This window comes from Lytechinus variegatus, chromosome 12 (assembly GCF_018143015.1).
Source record: "Lytechinus variegatus isolate NC3 chromosome 12, Lvar_3.0, whole genome shotgun sequence".
In the NCBI taxonomy this organism is placed as follows: Eukaryota; Metazoa; Echinodermata; class Echinoidea; order Temnopleuroida; family Toxopneustidae; genus Lytechinus; species Lytechinus variegatus.
In genome coordinates, this window is record NC_054751.1 from 4605858 (window position 1) to 4622782 (window position 16925).

Here is a 16925-nt window from a genome sequence, read left to right on the forward strand (position 1 = left end):
CTGAAGCCAGTGCGTTTTGTGTAAACGTCTCCCATGTTATACTAAAAAACACTCCGTCCCTCGGTTAGGACGTTAAATGGAGGCCCCATGTGGAGGAGAGTCACCACCTTTGCACGTTAAGAACCCACTGCACTATTCGTGTAAGAGTAGGGGGAAACCCCGGTGTGGTGGTCCACCTGCACTCCCCCCAATCAGTTATATCAGGAGGAGAGACCTGCGGGTCATAGTGATTCATTTCGCTTTTCGCCTCCCAGGCACAGGTGACACGAAACAAATAATAATAATAATAAAAAATACCTGGAAACGTCTCTTTCTTGCGATTACTGAAGAACTGTTTTCAGAATCGATTTCAAGCATGGCTATGTTTATGTATGCGAGTGAGGATAATGCACAGAGTTAGCATTGAGGAGGTAGAAGAGGAGAGGGAGAGGAAGGGGAGGGGGGCAGGAGGAGTGGCATGGGAGGGGGAGAGGATGTGGAGGGGGAAGGGGAAGTAGGAGTGAAAGGGGAAGTAGGAGTGAAAGGGGAAAGTGATTTTAGGAAGGAGGGGGAGGGGATAGGATGAGGGGAGGGTAGGAAAAGGAGAGAGGAGGGGTGGAGGAGGAAGAGGAGGAGGAGGGGGGGACGGAGGGAAATGAAAAGTTTAAACAAGAGCATGAAGGAGAAAAGGCTATGTTGATTATAAATAACACCATGTATTTAGCTTGCATCATAAAAGAATGTTTGGAAGCAGCCCCAGAGCGTTGCCCTCCAGATGCTAATGCAATGAATCATTGTTATCAGTCAAGAAGCCGATATGACGCAGGAAATCGGTCTTGTACGTCTGCCCTCTTAAGTTTTATGAGACACATCCTCGCCCGATTACGGGTCTGTTTTCAATTCTGTGTCAGCTCCCACTGATTAAAAGTGCATGGTTGCTGTGGCTGTAGTGAGGTCGACAACAAAAGACAAGCGAACAAAGGCCTCTACAGGATTTCGTTGTTTAATCGATTAATCTGATATCAAATCCATACAATCAATCCAATTGGTAGTTTTAATCCTTTGAATCCAATTGGTACTTTTAATCCTTCTTTCAAACCAATTCGTTCCTTTAATCTGATTGATATCTTTAATCCGTGAAAACTGTGGAGCCAATGATAAAGAAAAAGGAATCATAAATACCAGCAAAACGAAACATCTTAAATATCAATAATACAACATCAATCTTTGGAAGACCTAAATAGTCTAGATCCCAAATTCTCTCCACTATACATATATGATTGTTTTATACTCATTAAAGGTTTCAAACTACAAACATTCAGCTTTGATCTCAAATACAATTATAATAAAAGTACAAATCAACAATCATTCTTGATATATTATATAATAAATGCAGTAAAAAATGTAGTTTCTTGAGTCTTATTTGATTATGAAGGGGATCAGTGAGCCTGTTATAGTTTGTACATACATTATACATACTACATACACATTATCATTAGTCATTATGAACAAAGAAAAAGATCTCTAAAATCTCACTTTATGCTTAGACCATAATTAAAAATATATAAAACAAAACATCAACTAACCTCTTTGCTTGCTTTCTCAAGTAAATTAATTGTCTTCTGAGCCAGGATGTTTGTGATTTTGAAGGGCAAAATCCTGGTCCCTCACACAACCCAATGTCCAAAATTCAAATGCACTGTCATGGTGCTATGTAAGTGAACACATTGACTAAGGGAGTGCTAGATACAAATATATTAATCAGGTAGTGCAATAGTGAAAGTATATATACAAAAAGTGCTAAATCACTTCTGCGCTAATTTTGGTGCGCTAATTTATCAATTCAGATGTACTTTCATCACATGGCTCCTTTAAATTAAGCATTAATTTACCTCAAGAAAACATCTGCAATGAATAAATCTAAATTTAAGTACTTTATAGACTACTTTATAGACTACATACATGTATACTTCTAAAAGATAAATTTACGCTACTAGACTAAGTATACATGAACGTTTCCTAGAAATTTTTCACGAAATCACATTCCTTGGCTGTAAAATTATACCATCAACCATAAGATGATACACTAAGTACTATATACAAATGATGAGAAACTCAAACTACATCTTTCAAAACATGATAATGAAACATTGATATCACAAAATGTCATACTTGAATTTTGACAGTAATTTACAAGCGTAAATCCAATTCGAAAGTTTCGTAGTACTCGAAAAGCTTTCAATCTAAAACAAAAACATCAATTTACTACTTTTCTGCCTTTCACCTTTTTTTTTGTATATAGATAAAAACATCAAGTTCACACAATTTGACTACTTCAAGAAATCAATAAGTATTCATAATCAAGAAACAAATCATTTTGGTAGAATACGAAAATAACCTCCAATATCTGTACCTTTCCTCTATTTTCATGGAATATTTATCTAAACCAAGAAAAAAGGTTTCTGCCAAAAAGGACAATCGTTATACATTTTATAATCTCATCTTCAGACATCATATATATAGATTCAGACCTCGATGCATGTGAGATACGTGTATATAATCTGCATCAATATAATAGAAAGACGAATTGCATAGTGTACCATAGCTAAGATGAATTCAACTTGAATTCAGTCAAAACTTTAGATGTTTTAGATAAATCAACACTCTTCCTTGGAAGATTTCAACATTCTATGATATATATACTTATGCGTTCTTCCTGCTCAGTATATACATGTATATGAAAATATTAAAATATTCTGAAATACACACAAAGTCATCTTTGAAAAGTTTGAATACGACTAGAAACATACTTGTTCTCAAGACTTTCTCCACTTTGCATCTTTATAAAACTTTGAAAATATGCAATATACAAAATTGTTAATTTTCTTCTGAAAGAAAATGAAGAGAAGAATAAGTCTAATTTCCAGACCAATGTATGTTTGATCAAATTGAATTCGATATATATATTTATGTATGTGTATAAAAAAAAACATGATTAAGCAATTATTCAATTATTCTGCAATAATCAGACTCATTGTCTGAAATTCACGAAGCAATATAGTCTTAAATCAGACTCAGAATGTTTAAAATGACAGTAAAATCTAAGTTTTACCTCAAAATTTTAACACAGTCAATTTCTGTTTCCATAACCCACAAATTGATGTATTCATCTTGTGATTAGTCTAGAGTTCAGACTGTGCTCCATGCAGAGTTCTCAAAGAAAGTTTTGGTGAATTATAGTCCAGATCGAAATATCAAATTAACTTGAAAATTCCTATCAGATTCTGTATGAGCATTTTAGTCTTTCTTAATGAGTCACGTGGCTCCTTGGCTGGGAATTATTCCTGGTCTTCACTCGGAAGAAGAAGAACTAGCTTGTGGATGGGACGATCAAGGTAAGTCACTGGGTTACTTCGTTTTCCCACATTGTCTAATTTTCTGTCTCCTACCATGACCCTAACCTTACGAATGTAGTCATCCTTTGATTGATACAGTTCAACGATTCTTCCAAGAGGCCAAACATTGCGAGGAGTGTTATCGTCTTTAATAATTACCACATCTCCTATTCTCATGTTGCGATGTGGCTTGGTCCACTTCTGTCGCGACTGAAGCTGACAAAGAAACTCCTTCTTCCATCGACACCAAAACTCATTTGCCAAATGTTGTACTCTCCGCCATCGTTTCCTCGCGTAGACATCTTCTCGAGAGAAACTACCAGGGGGTGGAAGAATGACCCTCGACTTTTGAGTCAACAGATGATTAGGAGTCAATGGAGTGGAATGTGTTGGTTCATTCAGGAGGTCGGTGGTTAGCGGACGACTGTTTACAATGGCAGCCGCCTCACACATCAAAGTTCTCAACCACTCGTCATCTAGTTGTTGGCCTGCCTGGTGTAGCAGAACATCTAAGACCTGACGTATGGAGCGGATCTGCCGCTCCCACACTCCGCCCATGTGGCTAGAAGCAGGTACATTGAACTTGAAAGCGATGAAGTCGCATCCCTCTTTCAGGAGAAAGTCTTTTACCTGTTTCTCACTGGATTCAGCACATCGTTTGAACTCCGCCTCAGCACCCACAAAGTTCGTTCCCCTGTCACATCTCAATTGTCTTACAGGGCCTCTGACAGAAATGAAGCGTCTGAGACCATTGATGAAGGAGTCGGTGGAGAGGGAGTGTAGAACTTCGATGTGAATACCTCTCGATGCCATACATGTGAATATCAGACCATAGCGTTTCAGTTCTTTCCGTCCTTCCTTTATTAGCCAAGGCCCAAAGCAATCAACTCCAGCATAAGTAAATGGTGGAGCTGGGGAAAGACGGTCCTCAGGTAAGTCTGCCATCTTCTGAATTTGTGGAGGTTGTCGAAGTCTGCGACAGACTACACATTGGGAGATGAATTTCGAGATGAAGTTGCTGCTACCCAAGATCCAATATCCCTTTGCTCTGAGATGGTTAGTCGTCATGCCTCTTCCTCCATGAGCCACCTCAGTATGACACTGAGATACAATTAACTTGGTCCGGTGTTTTTGAGGAAGGATGGCAGGATGTTTGCTTTCAAATGAGAGGTCAGATCTCCTCAAACGTCCTCCAACTCTAAGGATGCCATCATCATCTATAAATGGGTCAAGACGACACAAGCGACTGGTCTCCTTGCAACGACGCCTTCTTTCTCTTTCGTTGTGAGGCTTGCTGATCTCTGATGATTTCGCTTCATCAAATGTCCTCCTCTGAATCAGTCTTATGATTTCCTTCTCTGCATGAAGAAGTTGTTCGGTAGTCAGAGGTTCCATCACAACTTTCTTGATGTCATTCCCATCTCCTCTTGCTTGGCAGCATTTCTGTAGGTATGATTTGAGACGGAGGCAATTCGCCACAGCTCTCTTCGCTCGATACCAACTAGAGAGATGATCAAATCGCTTTAACTCGAGCTCATCTACCCCTTTTACTGAGGCATGGGTGTTGCTTTTCACTTCAGGATCTTTAGGAATGACTGTAGCTTCTTCCTCAGTTTCTTCCGGAATTTCGCTTTCCCAAATGAAGTCTGGACCCATGAACCACTTTGATGCTTCAAGCTGATCGACCGTGAGTCCTCTTGATGGGGCATCAGCTGGATTATCTTGAGTGCTGACGTGCCTCCATTGATTGGGTGATGATTCATCTCTAATTTGGCGGACTCTATTTGCAACAAAGACATGATAACGCCTTGTCTCGTTCTTAATATAGCCTAGCACCACTCGGCTATCAGTCCAAAAGACCTCCCTATCAATTTTGAGGTCTAGCTCAGCTTGAAGAAAGGCGCTCATCTTCACTGACAGAACAGCTGCAGTCAGTTCCAGCCTTGGTACTGTGACTGTCTTGATTGGTGACACTCTGGATTTGCCCAACACAAGCGTACAATGTACTTCTCCCCTTCCATTAATCATTCTCAGGTAAGTACAATGACCGTAACCAAGGTTGCTCGCATCACAGAAGTGGTGTAGCTCGACATTCTTGACTTCCCCAAAGTCTTCCGGCTTGTAACACCTGTCAATGGAGACCCTTTCGAGTTGGAGAATGTCTGTTTTCCACTTATTCCACCTGTCTTGAAGTAGGTCTGGAAGGGGGTCGTCCCAAGCGGCAGAAGTTCTACATAGATCCTGAAGTATTATCTTACCAGGAAGCAGCAATGGGGCTAACAATCCAAGAGGGTCGTACACGGACATCACGGTTGACAGCACACCTCTCCTAGTCAAAGGCTTGTCTTGGAAGGTCACCCTAAAGCGGAAAGTATCAGATTCGACACACCATTGCACGCCTAAAGCTTTTTCGACAGGCAGGTGATCGAGTAGAAGATTCAATTCTTTCACTTCTTTAGCTCTATCTTCCTTTGGAACTGAATCTAGCACTTTCCTTGAGTTGGAGACAACTTTGTGAACATGAAGACCACCATGTCCACATATCTTCTTGGTCTTTGAGATCAGATCGATGGCCTCTTCTTCTGTTTCTACTGCCTTGAGCCCATCATCGACGTAAAAGTCTCGTTGGATGAACTTGGCTGCATCTTGACTTATTTCATCTGCCATGTCGGTTGCTATATGCTTCAATCCAAAATTTGCGCACCCGGGCGAAGAGGCAGCTCCAAAGAGGTGCACATTCATTCTGAAGTCAGTAGGCTCTCGACGATAGTCTCCGTCTGGCCACCAGAGGAAGCGCAGGTAGTCACGGTACTCTTTGTTAACATGAAACTGATGAAACATTTCTTTGATGTCACACATGAAGGCTACCTTCTCTTTTCTGAATCTGCACAGTACTCCAGCAAGTGCATTGGTCAAATCAGGGCCAGTGAGAAGATGAGAGTTCAAACACTCTCCTTTGAACTGTGAACTGCAATCGAACACCACCCTCAGTTTCTTTGGTTGCTGTACTCCATGATGTGGAATATACCATAGCTTGCCTGGTTCACCTGGTTCGGACACCTTCTCTGCATACTTCTTTTCAAGGAGATTGTTCATCTGTTGTAGGTATTGGTCATAGTAGGTGGCATCATTTTCAAACTTTTTCTTCAGGTGGTTCAAACGTTTGGCAGCAACAAACTTGTTGTTAGGCAGTACAGGTACCTCTTCCTCCTTGAAGGGAAGGGGCATCTCGTAGTGTCCACTCTCTGAAACGTGAATCTCCTTCTCCATTAGCTTAACAAACTTCAAATCATTCTGGGAATAGGGTTTCTGCTTCTTATCAGGAGTGAAGTCAGCTTCGAGAAGTTGGACAACATGAAGAGGGGTGATCTCTTCCTTCGTAGTAGCTGGATGCGTGAAGATCACTTCTGAGCGATGACCTTTCAACTGTACCTCCTCAGGCACCTTCCGTACAGTTGTACGATGGCTCACACCAATGGGATCATTGTGACTTTCAACATAACCTGCGTTCACCGTCCCAACAATGCTCCATCCTAGGTCTGTCTGGACTGCATAGGGTCCTCTTTCGTCAGGAGAGTGGATGACAGCACGAGGAGCTAGAGCCTTGGCACAGTCGTAGCCGATCAAGAGTCCAATTTCAACATCCTGAAGAGGAGCAATCATATTGGCAATCCTAGACAAGTGTTTGAAGGATCTTGCTGTGTCAGGAGTAGGAATATGATGTCGATCTGCTGGGATAATGTCTCTCGTATAGCTTGGAGGGAGGCTAATTACCTTCTCGGAGTTGTAGTAAGCCTTCACTTTCAATCCAGTCACCTTCTCACAAGCTATTCTCTCATTTGTCCTCGTCATTGTAGAAAGCAATAAGTGTATTTGTACGCCTTTGATTCCCATTGCTTCTTTGGTTTGTGTGAGAATGAAGGACGTATCGGATTGCGTGTCCAACAGCGCATACACTAGTCTCTCCTTACGACTGGACTCGTGTGATAGCCATACCGGAACAATCATCGATGACTTCATAGACTGACTGGAATCTGACTGGGAAGCATGAGAATTTGATTCCAGAGTTTCCTTACTGCTCCTCTCTCTGTTAGTAGCATCCCGTCGCTTCTCTTTCCACTCATCATCATGTAGAGCAGTTGGATGCTTTCCTTTACATACGGAGCATGTATTTCTTTTCTTGCATCTCTTTGACATGTGTCCCTTTCTCAAGCAACCAAAGCAGAGACCATTGTCCTTAATAGTCTGTCTTTTCTTCTGCATTGTTTCTGAATTGAATGAGGAACATTCACTAATATGGTGTTGACCCTTGCAAAAGACACATGACAGATATTTCTTCTCAGCAGAGCCATCTTTGTGATTGTGTGTTCCAGTCTGCAAAGATCGAGAAGGAGTTGACTTCTTCCTTTCCTTTGAGGTCTGCAGAGACTGAAGAGAGGTGACGGGATCACAAGCAACGGTTGCCTCTTCGTCAATGAACTCTGTAAAGATGGCAAATGGTGGAAAGGTTTTCCAATCCTGTCTCCACTGAACAACCTTCCTTCCCCATTTAACGACTAGCCATTCAGGGAGTTTCCTCAGTAGGTTTTGATTTTCCCGTTCGTCATCAAGATGATTCAGGTGCGGAACATACTTGGATGCTGCGTCACATTGTTTCAGGAAGTCTCCGAATCTCCTAAGTCCAAAGGAGTCTCTTGATCCAACCTTGGGCCAAGCATCCAGCTTGTCTCTGTAGGCATTTGAAACTACAAATGGATTCCCATATCTCTGTTCCAACGCTTCCTTTGCATTAAGGTAACCTCTGCCATCGCCGATCATAGAGTAGCCTTCTACCAAGGATTTCGGCTCACCCGTCAGGTATTTCAAGAGAAAGTAGAACCTCTCTGCCATAGGAATTCCACGATGTTCAATTAATGCGTCGTAGCTTCGCCTCCATGCCGTGTAGTCAAGAGGGTTACCTGAAAATTTTCCATTAGTGTCTTAGGCTCTAAAAGAGGAAGTCTATTCAAGGATAGCAACTCTTTCAAACTGTTGGCGAGAACATCATCATTGCTGGACTTTGGTTCTTGTAGATGACCAATCTTAGTTGCAGGGCTTTCCGAAGGTGGAGCAGGGTTGTTCATCTCAATCGTGGGTTCCACTGGAGGGGCACTGTTACCTCTATCAACTATACCCTGAACTCGAGGGGAAACTGACACTTGACGATCAACCCAGTCTTGAACTCTCCCTCTGGATGATCGGGAACCTGACTTAGATGAAATCGTCCCACCTTGCAATCGGAGAATTACTTTCATTGTTTCTCTCATTAAAGAAGAATGTTCATCTTCAATAGTTTCAAGTAGATCTTCACCATCATCAAGATCCGCTGAAGGAGCTATATCTGCAAGTACTTCTTGAGAAGAAATCGCCTTGTCCATGGCTTCCTGTACTTGATTACGGGATTCTTTAATCATCACAGTGTTGACGTCGTCTTCAACTATAAGCTGGCGATGCTTATTTGCCCTTCTCCTCCAAAGTCGAATGGCATCTCTCCATGTCTTGACTGTGACGTCTGCTTTATACTGCAAACCCTTCTCAGTGGGCATTCTATCCCGTTCATTCTCAACTCCTTCTGCCATGATTATTCCCAAATAGAAGATTTGTGATGAAAGAAGGTTGAGATCAATATATCACGAAGATTTCATTCATCGTGTCGAACATTGAATATCGAAGTTCCACATTTGCATTCGAAATTCTTCCGTAGCTGGAAGAATTCGCAAAGTCCATTGAACTGCGAGGATGTTTGACCGTGTCGAAAGAGGAAATTCACGTCGAAGAATTCTCGCTGCCCAAAGAGTTTTCACTGTGGCTGTAGTGAGGTCGACAACAAAAGACAAGCGAACAAAGGCCTCTACAGGATTTCGTTGTTTAATCGATTAATCTGATATCAAATCCATACAATCAATCCAATTGGTAGTTTTAATCCTTTGAATCCAATTGGTACTTTTAATCCTTCTTTCAAACCAATTCGTTCCTTTAATCTGATTGATATCTTTAATCCGTGAAAACTGTGGAGTCAATGATAAAGAAAAAGGAATCATAAATACCAGCAAAATGAAACATCTTAAATATCAGTAATACAACATCAATCTTTGGAAGACCTAAATAGTCTAGATCCCAAATTCTCTCCACTATACATATATGATTGTTTTATACTCATTAAAGGTTTCAAACTACAAACATTCAGCTTTGATCTCAAATACAATTATAATAAAAGTACAAATCAACAATCATTCTTGATATATTATATAATAAATGCAGTAAAAAATGTAGTTTCTTGAGTCTTATTTGATTATGAAGGGGATCAGTGAGCCTGTTATAGTTTGTACATACATTATACATACTACATACACATTATCATTAGTCATTATGAACAAAGAAAAAGATCTCTAAAATCTCACTTTATGCTTAGACCATAATTAAAAATATATAAAACAAAACATCAACTAACCTCTTTGCTTGCTTTCTCAAGTAAATTAATTGTCTTCTGAGCCAGGATGTTTGTGATTTTGAAGGGCAAAATCCTGGTCCCTCACACAACCCAATGTCCAAAATTCAAATGCACTGTCATGGTGCTATGTAAGTGAACACATTGACTAAGGGAGTGCTAGATACAAATATATTAATCAGGTAGTGCAATAGTGAAAGTATATATACAAAAAGTGCTAAATCACTTCTGCGCTAATTTTGGTGCGCTAATTTATAAATTCAGATGTACTTTCATCACAGTTGCATCTGCCGCTGATTAAGGTCTACCTTATATCAGTCCTGTTGTGGACAAGGACACCAAGGGGTCCCGTCCGGAAAAGATGACATAAATTATGACATGGTCTCGATTCCCTGATGCGCTTCCTTGTTGCAACGGTTTTGAAACTGTTCCGCACGTTTGGCGGTCGACGAGTGATGCCATCGTCGCGGAATCGAGAGGGGAGATTCGTTTGGAAGCCGTCGAAATTGACGCCACATTCCTGGGGTTGTTGTGATACGAATCAAGGAATATTGGTATGAGATTGGCAGGATGGATGGTGAAGATGATGACGGGATCATCAACTATTTTGACCTTTCTCTAAGAGGAAGAGTGAGAATATTATTTAAAGAGGATTGAAGTGAAGTTCAAAGATTCATAATTGTATTACATAGATTATGTAGATTGAAATCTTTGATGGGTCATTATGCAATCATGTGATCTTGGCTGCGAGGGATGGATTTGGTATATTCTATGTTTTTTACATCACCTCAGTGAATACAATTGCATTATATTGTGAACGGTGCTGTATATTCACTGAGGTGATGTCACTCATTGCTTATGAGCTGTATAATCAGGTAGTTTGCTTGCTCTGCTCACTTTGTATTTTCTTAGATTGCGTGAAGCATTTGCTACATATAGCTGTTTTTCCATCATGACGTAGATGGATCATGGCTATAGCAGGCATTGAATTGAACTTTATTATCCCCTTACGAAAATTTGCCCTTTACTGGTGCATTGTAAATATGAACATTTACAAATGAAGTGATGTTTCTAAATGAGATGACAGATCTAAATGTTTTAACATGCCAGCAGACTGACAATGAATCTAAATAGACTTTATACATATTTGTGTGCCTTGTTTATTTGTTTTATGAATAACAACTCCCCTCCAAATTTGATGATGATAATGGTGATGATGATGGTGGTGATGATGATGATGAAGATTATGATAGTGATGATGATGGTGGTGGCAATGGTGATAGTGATAGTTATGATGATGATTGATGATGATGATGATGGTTGTGATGATGATGATGGTGATGATGATGATGGTGATGGTGGTGATGATGTTGGTGGTAATGATGATAGTGGTGATGCTGATGGTGGTGGTGATAGTCGTGATGATGGTGATGTTGGTGGTAATGATTATGATGATGATGATGATGACGATGATGGTGGTGATGATGATTGATGATGGTGGTGGCGGTGATGATGATTAAGATGTTGATGCTGCTGCTGTTGGTCATGAGGATGATGAACGATTGATTATGATTTCCTTCTCATTTCAGCGAGGAAGATGAAGATGAGGAGGATGAAGATGAAGAAGAGGAGGAAGAGTCATCGCCTGAAAAGCCAACTAAGAAAGGAAAGGTAAGTTGTACATTGATGACCCATTCTAAAATTCCAAGTGATTGGACAACCTTGTGTTAATTTTAAAAACATTTATGGTATTACATGAAAATGGTATGAACATACAGGAGTTTGCAGTTTTAATAATCTGATATGAAAGTTTCAAACTGATTAAAAGTGAAATGTACATTTTGTAGATTTTAAAAACACTTGATGATACATGAAAACATAAATGAGTTTGTAGTTTAGATAGTGATGCAAAAATGTACTGGTGTACAATGTATCCCTGAGAAGTACATTAAAAAGTTACAACAAATTCCAATTCTTGTCAAGGCTGTTTGTATTTCCACTTAATAAATGATCATTTTGTTACCTAAAATAATATAACCATATTAGTTATAGTTTATAACAAATAAAAAAAAGTCTGAAATCTCAACCTGGAATGTCTATTGGATTACAGTCTTAAAGTGAAAATGTGATTTATTTCTTAAAGTGATATTTAACAATGACATAGTCTGTCATGTTAACAGCCATGTTGAAGTTTCTTTTGAACTGTATTTGTAACCTATCCAGTGCATTTCATCATTTTTTTGTGCTGATTTCAGGGTTTTTAAAGGAATTATGCTATTCATATGCATATTTCATTTTGACTTGGATATTTGTTTCAAGACTGCCTTTGTCTCAAAACTGTTCATAGGGCATTGTAGGAAAATTCTTTTAAAGGAGATTTATTTTGAAATTCATCACTTTGTCATACATTGATCAGGGGGGGGGGGTTATATTTTGCCAAATATTTAGAAACCTCTTGGATTTGTTTTTCATATTGTGTATTTTGAGGCATTTTGGGATACAAAAAAGGTTTGGTTAAATGTGAGTAATATTCCCAATATTGATGGGTATTTAAATGCCTAGTACCTTTCCTTCTAGGGTTTGTTTTCATTAATTCATTGAAAAAAAAGAGTACAACATTTTTAATGAATTAATTTCAACAATTAAGTTTAATGCATTTCGCTCAAAGAGAACCTTAAGAACAAATGAAACTTGCTAATACATTAAAAATTTTACTTAAATATTCTCAGCATTTTTGTTTCTATATATCACCAGAGGAATATTGAGAATACTGCCATCTGTGGTGAATTTTATGTAGTTGAATGCTCCCAATTATGCCCTAGTCAATTACATACAGTTCTACATGTTGAAGAGTAAGGGAGTCTGAATATTAAAACAAGTTGTAGTGATTAGTGGATACATTTAGTACACTTAGTGAAACGAAGGGGAAAATGGGGGAGCAAGAAAGGGATATGACTTTAATCGTCAAGGTTACGCCTATGACTTTCACGATACCGCAGGGACAAAAGAATGAATTGATCTGTGACAAAAGATAAAGTTGCAAAATCACTCCAGATATATATGTACAATGTTTGATTTGTTAAAAGGAGTTTTTTGACAGGTTACAGTGTAAATAGGATACGCATGCAACAATGCTAGGAAGTTACGTCTGTGAGAGAGAGTGAGAGAGAGAGGGAGGGAGGGAGAGGTGTTGATAGGTGGTCAGAGAGAAGGGAGCAATGGAAAAATAATGAAGAAATAAAAAAAGGGGGAGAGGAACGCTGAAAGGAGGCACCAGAAAAGGGGAGAGAAAGCCTGTAGAGTAAAAAGGGGCTCGGATTAGTAGGGGATTGCAAAATGGATTGAGAGAACGAATATAGAAGAGATAGAATATATTGATGGATAGAGAAAAAGGGAATAATAAGGAAATGGAAAGAAAAGAAGGCTAATGTTGTAGAGTGATTGAGGAGCTGTATTGGAGAATACTTTACTTTATGCTAATACTTAAAATACTGGGCGTGGGCAGCATAAATGAAATAGATTTTCTTTCCTTCTCACTACGTCAATCTTACCACCATCCATCATTGTCGTAGACACCCTTTATGATCTTGTTTACCCCCATCTATTTAAAATTCCTTCACACTGCGTTTTCATCAAGAGCAAAGGTAAAACTTCTATGAAGAAAGGAATATTTTGAGGTTATAAAACTATAAAATTCACTTGTTTATGAAGTGCAGTACCAAATATTGCTAGATTTGTATTTTTTAGGAATGTTGAGTGACACTTTATTGAACCCAGTCGAAAATTGGCCATTCTCCATAGAAATTTTTGTTTCAAACAAAGTGATTTTACATGTAAATATGAAAACTTTCCAGATAGAGCAATATTTAGTGTTTGCAAAAACTGGATTTCTGAATATTAGTTTATGAATTATAGGTTTTTAGTGATATTTTCTTAATGGAAAGGGAACATTTATAATGATAGTTGAGGTTTATTCATCATTTAAAACTAGGCTAGAATGCAAACAAGAAAAAAATGATATTGATATTTCCTATTTTGAACACAACCCTTCCAGTTTGATAGAGAGGTGGAAATAGACTGGTTTAATGTTGGGAAATGGTTCTATTTAGTATGTATGGTTGGACAAATTTTCTTTGTTGATTTTGTTGTTATATTTACAATTAATACTTTATTATTATGAAAAAAGAAATATGTCAACATAACAGTGTGTATTTGAATGAACTAAATTTTGTTTTCTTCAAATGTTTTGATCCTTCTGCTATTTATGGTGAACAAGCTTGATATCAGGGTTCAATTTGGAAAATATTTTTTGGATTCCATGTTTTTTTTTTTATAAATAATAATTTCCATGAGCATGCATTGTTGTGTATCAGAAATGTCTGATAAACAACAATGCATGCTCATGAAAATTATCAATACAATTGGTTTTTTTCTTTTATATTCTCTGTATTTGCCTGTATGACTATGTATGAGTAGAATATTAAGGCCAATACTCTCATACTGTCATACCATGATATAGATATGAAAAGATTATAGTAGCATGTTGGAGAATGAAATGATGGCCTAAAATTTTCAGCACATTGAATACTTCAGAAGTGGTTATACAGAATATGTAAAGAAAAATGAGATAAACTAAACAGATACTTTTCTTTTGATTTGGGAACCCAACCAATACTGATGTAATTTAGAATAGAATCATTAAATTTATCCAATAAAACACGTTTTATTTTATATCCTCCAAATCAGAACTGTTGAGGGCATATATTTTATGTAATGAATTGAAGTGGCATGCAGTTTTGGGGACTAATCAAAACTCTGATTGTAAAGGTATAAGTCATCTTTATTGATGGTAATTTTCCATTGTAAAGTCAGAGTTTGTTTTGGTTTTTAGTGATTTCTAAACTGGTTCCAAACATCAATTTAATGCTAAAATACCATTGATATTAAGCACACACACTAAAGCCATAAATTGTATTACAATATAACACACACACTATCGTTGAATTTCTAGAGGCTGAAAATGAATTTTCTTTTGTTTTCAACTTTTTTTAATACAAGCGTGAAGATTTTTTTCCATGTTAATTGCAATTTTCCAAGTCTTCCCCAATGAAATGCAGTATCCAGGTGCATTCACATTTACCAGGAATTCTTGAGTTTAACCATTGGAATTTCCATTGAAATGGTCTTTAAAATTGTAACAAAAAGAGTTCAGATATGATGACTTTGGTCTCAGAAGGTGCTAAGTCCATCTTTGTTGATTTAGAGAACAACATGAAGTGTGTTTGGCTTTATTTTTGTTGGTATATTTTGGATAAGTATTATTGGAATGTATTTCATCATTGTTGCATTGAAATGGAGGGTGATAGGTATAGCAATGGCAGGTTTTTAATAGCACTTGTGTACGTCGTGTTGTAACACTTGACTCTGTTACACACGCCTCTAAAGTGGTCTGAGGCCGGCCCTGCAGGTGACTCGACTCATGTGTAACACCCCTTTTTTCAAAACCGAACTGATGATGGCTTGAACTGGGTCCACCTCTGGATGTGGTCTGAAGCCAATGTGAGTCCGCCCTCAGTCCTGCAATCGGTATGCTTAACACCGAAGTGTATTCGGGATGGCTTACAGCGAATAGTGATAGTGGACAATAGTTTTCTAGTTAAAAAAATGCATGAAAAGTCAGGTGACTCCTGTCACATGAATAGCTGATGTGAGGCTGGCTTAAGTTTAGACACGCAATTGCAGGCGTGAACGCGGCTCCAAGGCCATTTTCGGGGCCGGCAATGCCCTTTCTGCAGTAAGAGGGCCTGGTACAAACTTGTCCTCAATTGCAATTCAATTTTATATCCTATTTTCATTACCATCCTGAAACTAGTTTAATGGAAACTATTTTCACCTATGAGAACTGTCCAAGCGGTCTTGGAAGCGATCTTCCAAACCAGTTCGGAAAACCACCTCGCGATGTAGTTTTCAAGATCGCTTTGCCTCATTAAACTGGTTTTAGCATGAGTGAGGACACAACTGTTTTTAGGGAAGTGATCTTCGCACAATTTGGGCGTGCTACTCCACACACTGTTTGTAGAATGCCTACGAAGCGGTTTCAAATTTTGCGCGAAGCATGTGACTCCCACATAGAGAGTTCCCATAGCAACAAGACCACTTTACGTGAAGTGGTTTTGAAAACCACTTTTGCTGATCAAATGATAACTGATCTTTCATACTGGCTTCCTGAACTGATTTCCAGTAAACTAGTTTTAGAAGGTATAATGAGAACGGTGTCTATAAGACAGACAGAATAGCAGTTGTCTATCAATAAATCAATTTCATCAAAGTGGATATGCTACCTTTTGGATGTGATTGTTACCGTCCTTGAGGTAAAAACAGACATTCAAGATAGTCATTCAATTTTCAGTGAATTATTGTGTTTCTTTAATTGAAGTTATCAATGCCTTACATTAGAAGTTAATGTAATTTCACAAAGTTCAATAGACAGTTATATCTCTTTTTGTTCATAATACAGCTTGCCACTGGCAATCTGGTATTTTGGATAAGTGAATGGAAATAGCGAAGAAAAAACTGAAACATGTCAGATTTTTCTTTTTCCCATATGTTCATTACTTGTTATATTTTTAATTTTTTTCTCATACAATTTACCTCTAGTACTAATTCCATATCAGAATTCTTATAGGTCAACAATATTTATAATTTTTTTAATGGTTTTAACACGACTTATTTGCAATTGATTGCAAATGTCAATTGCAAATTTACAACTTTATAACTGTAAGCTAACCATTTTATTCTTCCAGTTGCACAAGACCAGGCAATTAATTGGAAAACGTAATTGATTTTAGGATATAAAATTGAATCGCAATTGAGGACAAGTTTGTACCAGGCCCTCTTATTGCATAAAGGGCATTGGTTTATGCATCTAATGCAGGATGACTAATTACCTTTGGTAAACATTTGGAAATCTATCATCAGACCGAAGACATTAATATTTGCCACTTTTCTTTATAATAGTGTCAAGTTATTTTAATGACTCATTCTGTTCATGTTCATGACAAAAC

General features: G+C 38.3%; 1 protein-coding gene and 2 long non-coding RNA genes across 3 annotated transcripts in view; 1 reads left to right on the plus strand and 2 right to left on the minus strand.

The window, feature by feature from the left end:
* Positions 1 to 16925, plus strand: part of LOC121424678 (mitotic apparatus protein p62-like) — an 80096-nt gene that overhangs the window by 32177 nt on the left and 30994 nt on the right. Inside the window, exon 8 of the mRNA XM_041620421.1 lies at positions 11451 to 11532. Coding sequence (XP_041476355.1) covers positions 11451 to 11532 — 82 coding nt within the window. The remainder of the gene's footprint in view (positions 1 to 11450; positions 11533 to 16925) is intronic.
* Positions 919 to 2939, minus strand: LOC121424679. Its single transcript, XR_005971411.1, has 2 exons — positions 1566 to 2939; positions 919 to 1122 (listed from the first exon to the last, which is right to left on the minus strand). It is a non-coding gene; the product is annotated as an uncharacterized LOC121424679 (long non-coding RNA).
* LOC121424680 lies at positions 9218 to 10133 on the minus strand. Its single transcript, XR_005971412.1, has 2 exons — positions 9865 to 10133; positions 9218 to 9421 (listed from the first exon to the last, which is right to left on the minus strand). It is a non-coding gene; the product is annotated as an uncharacterized LOC121424680 (long non-coding RNA).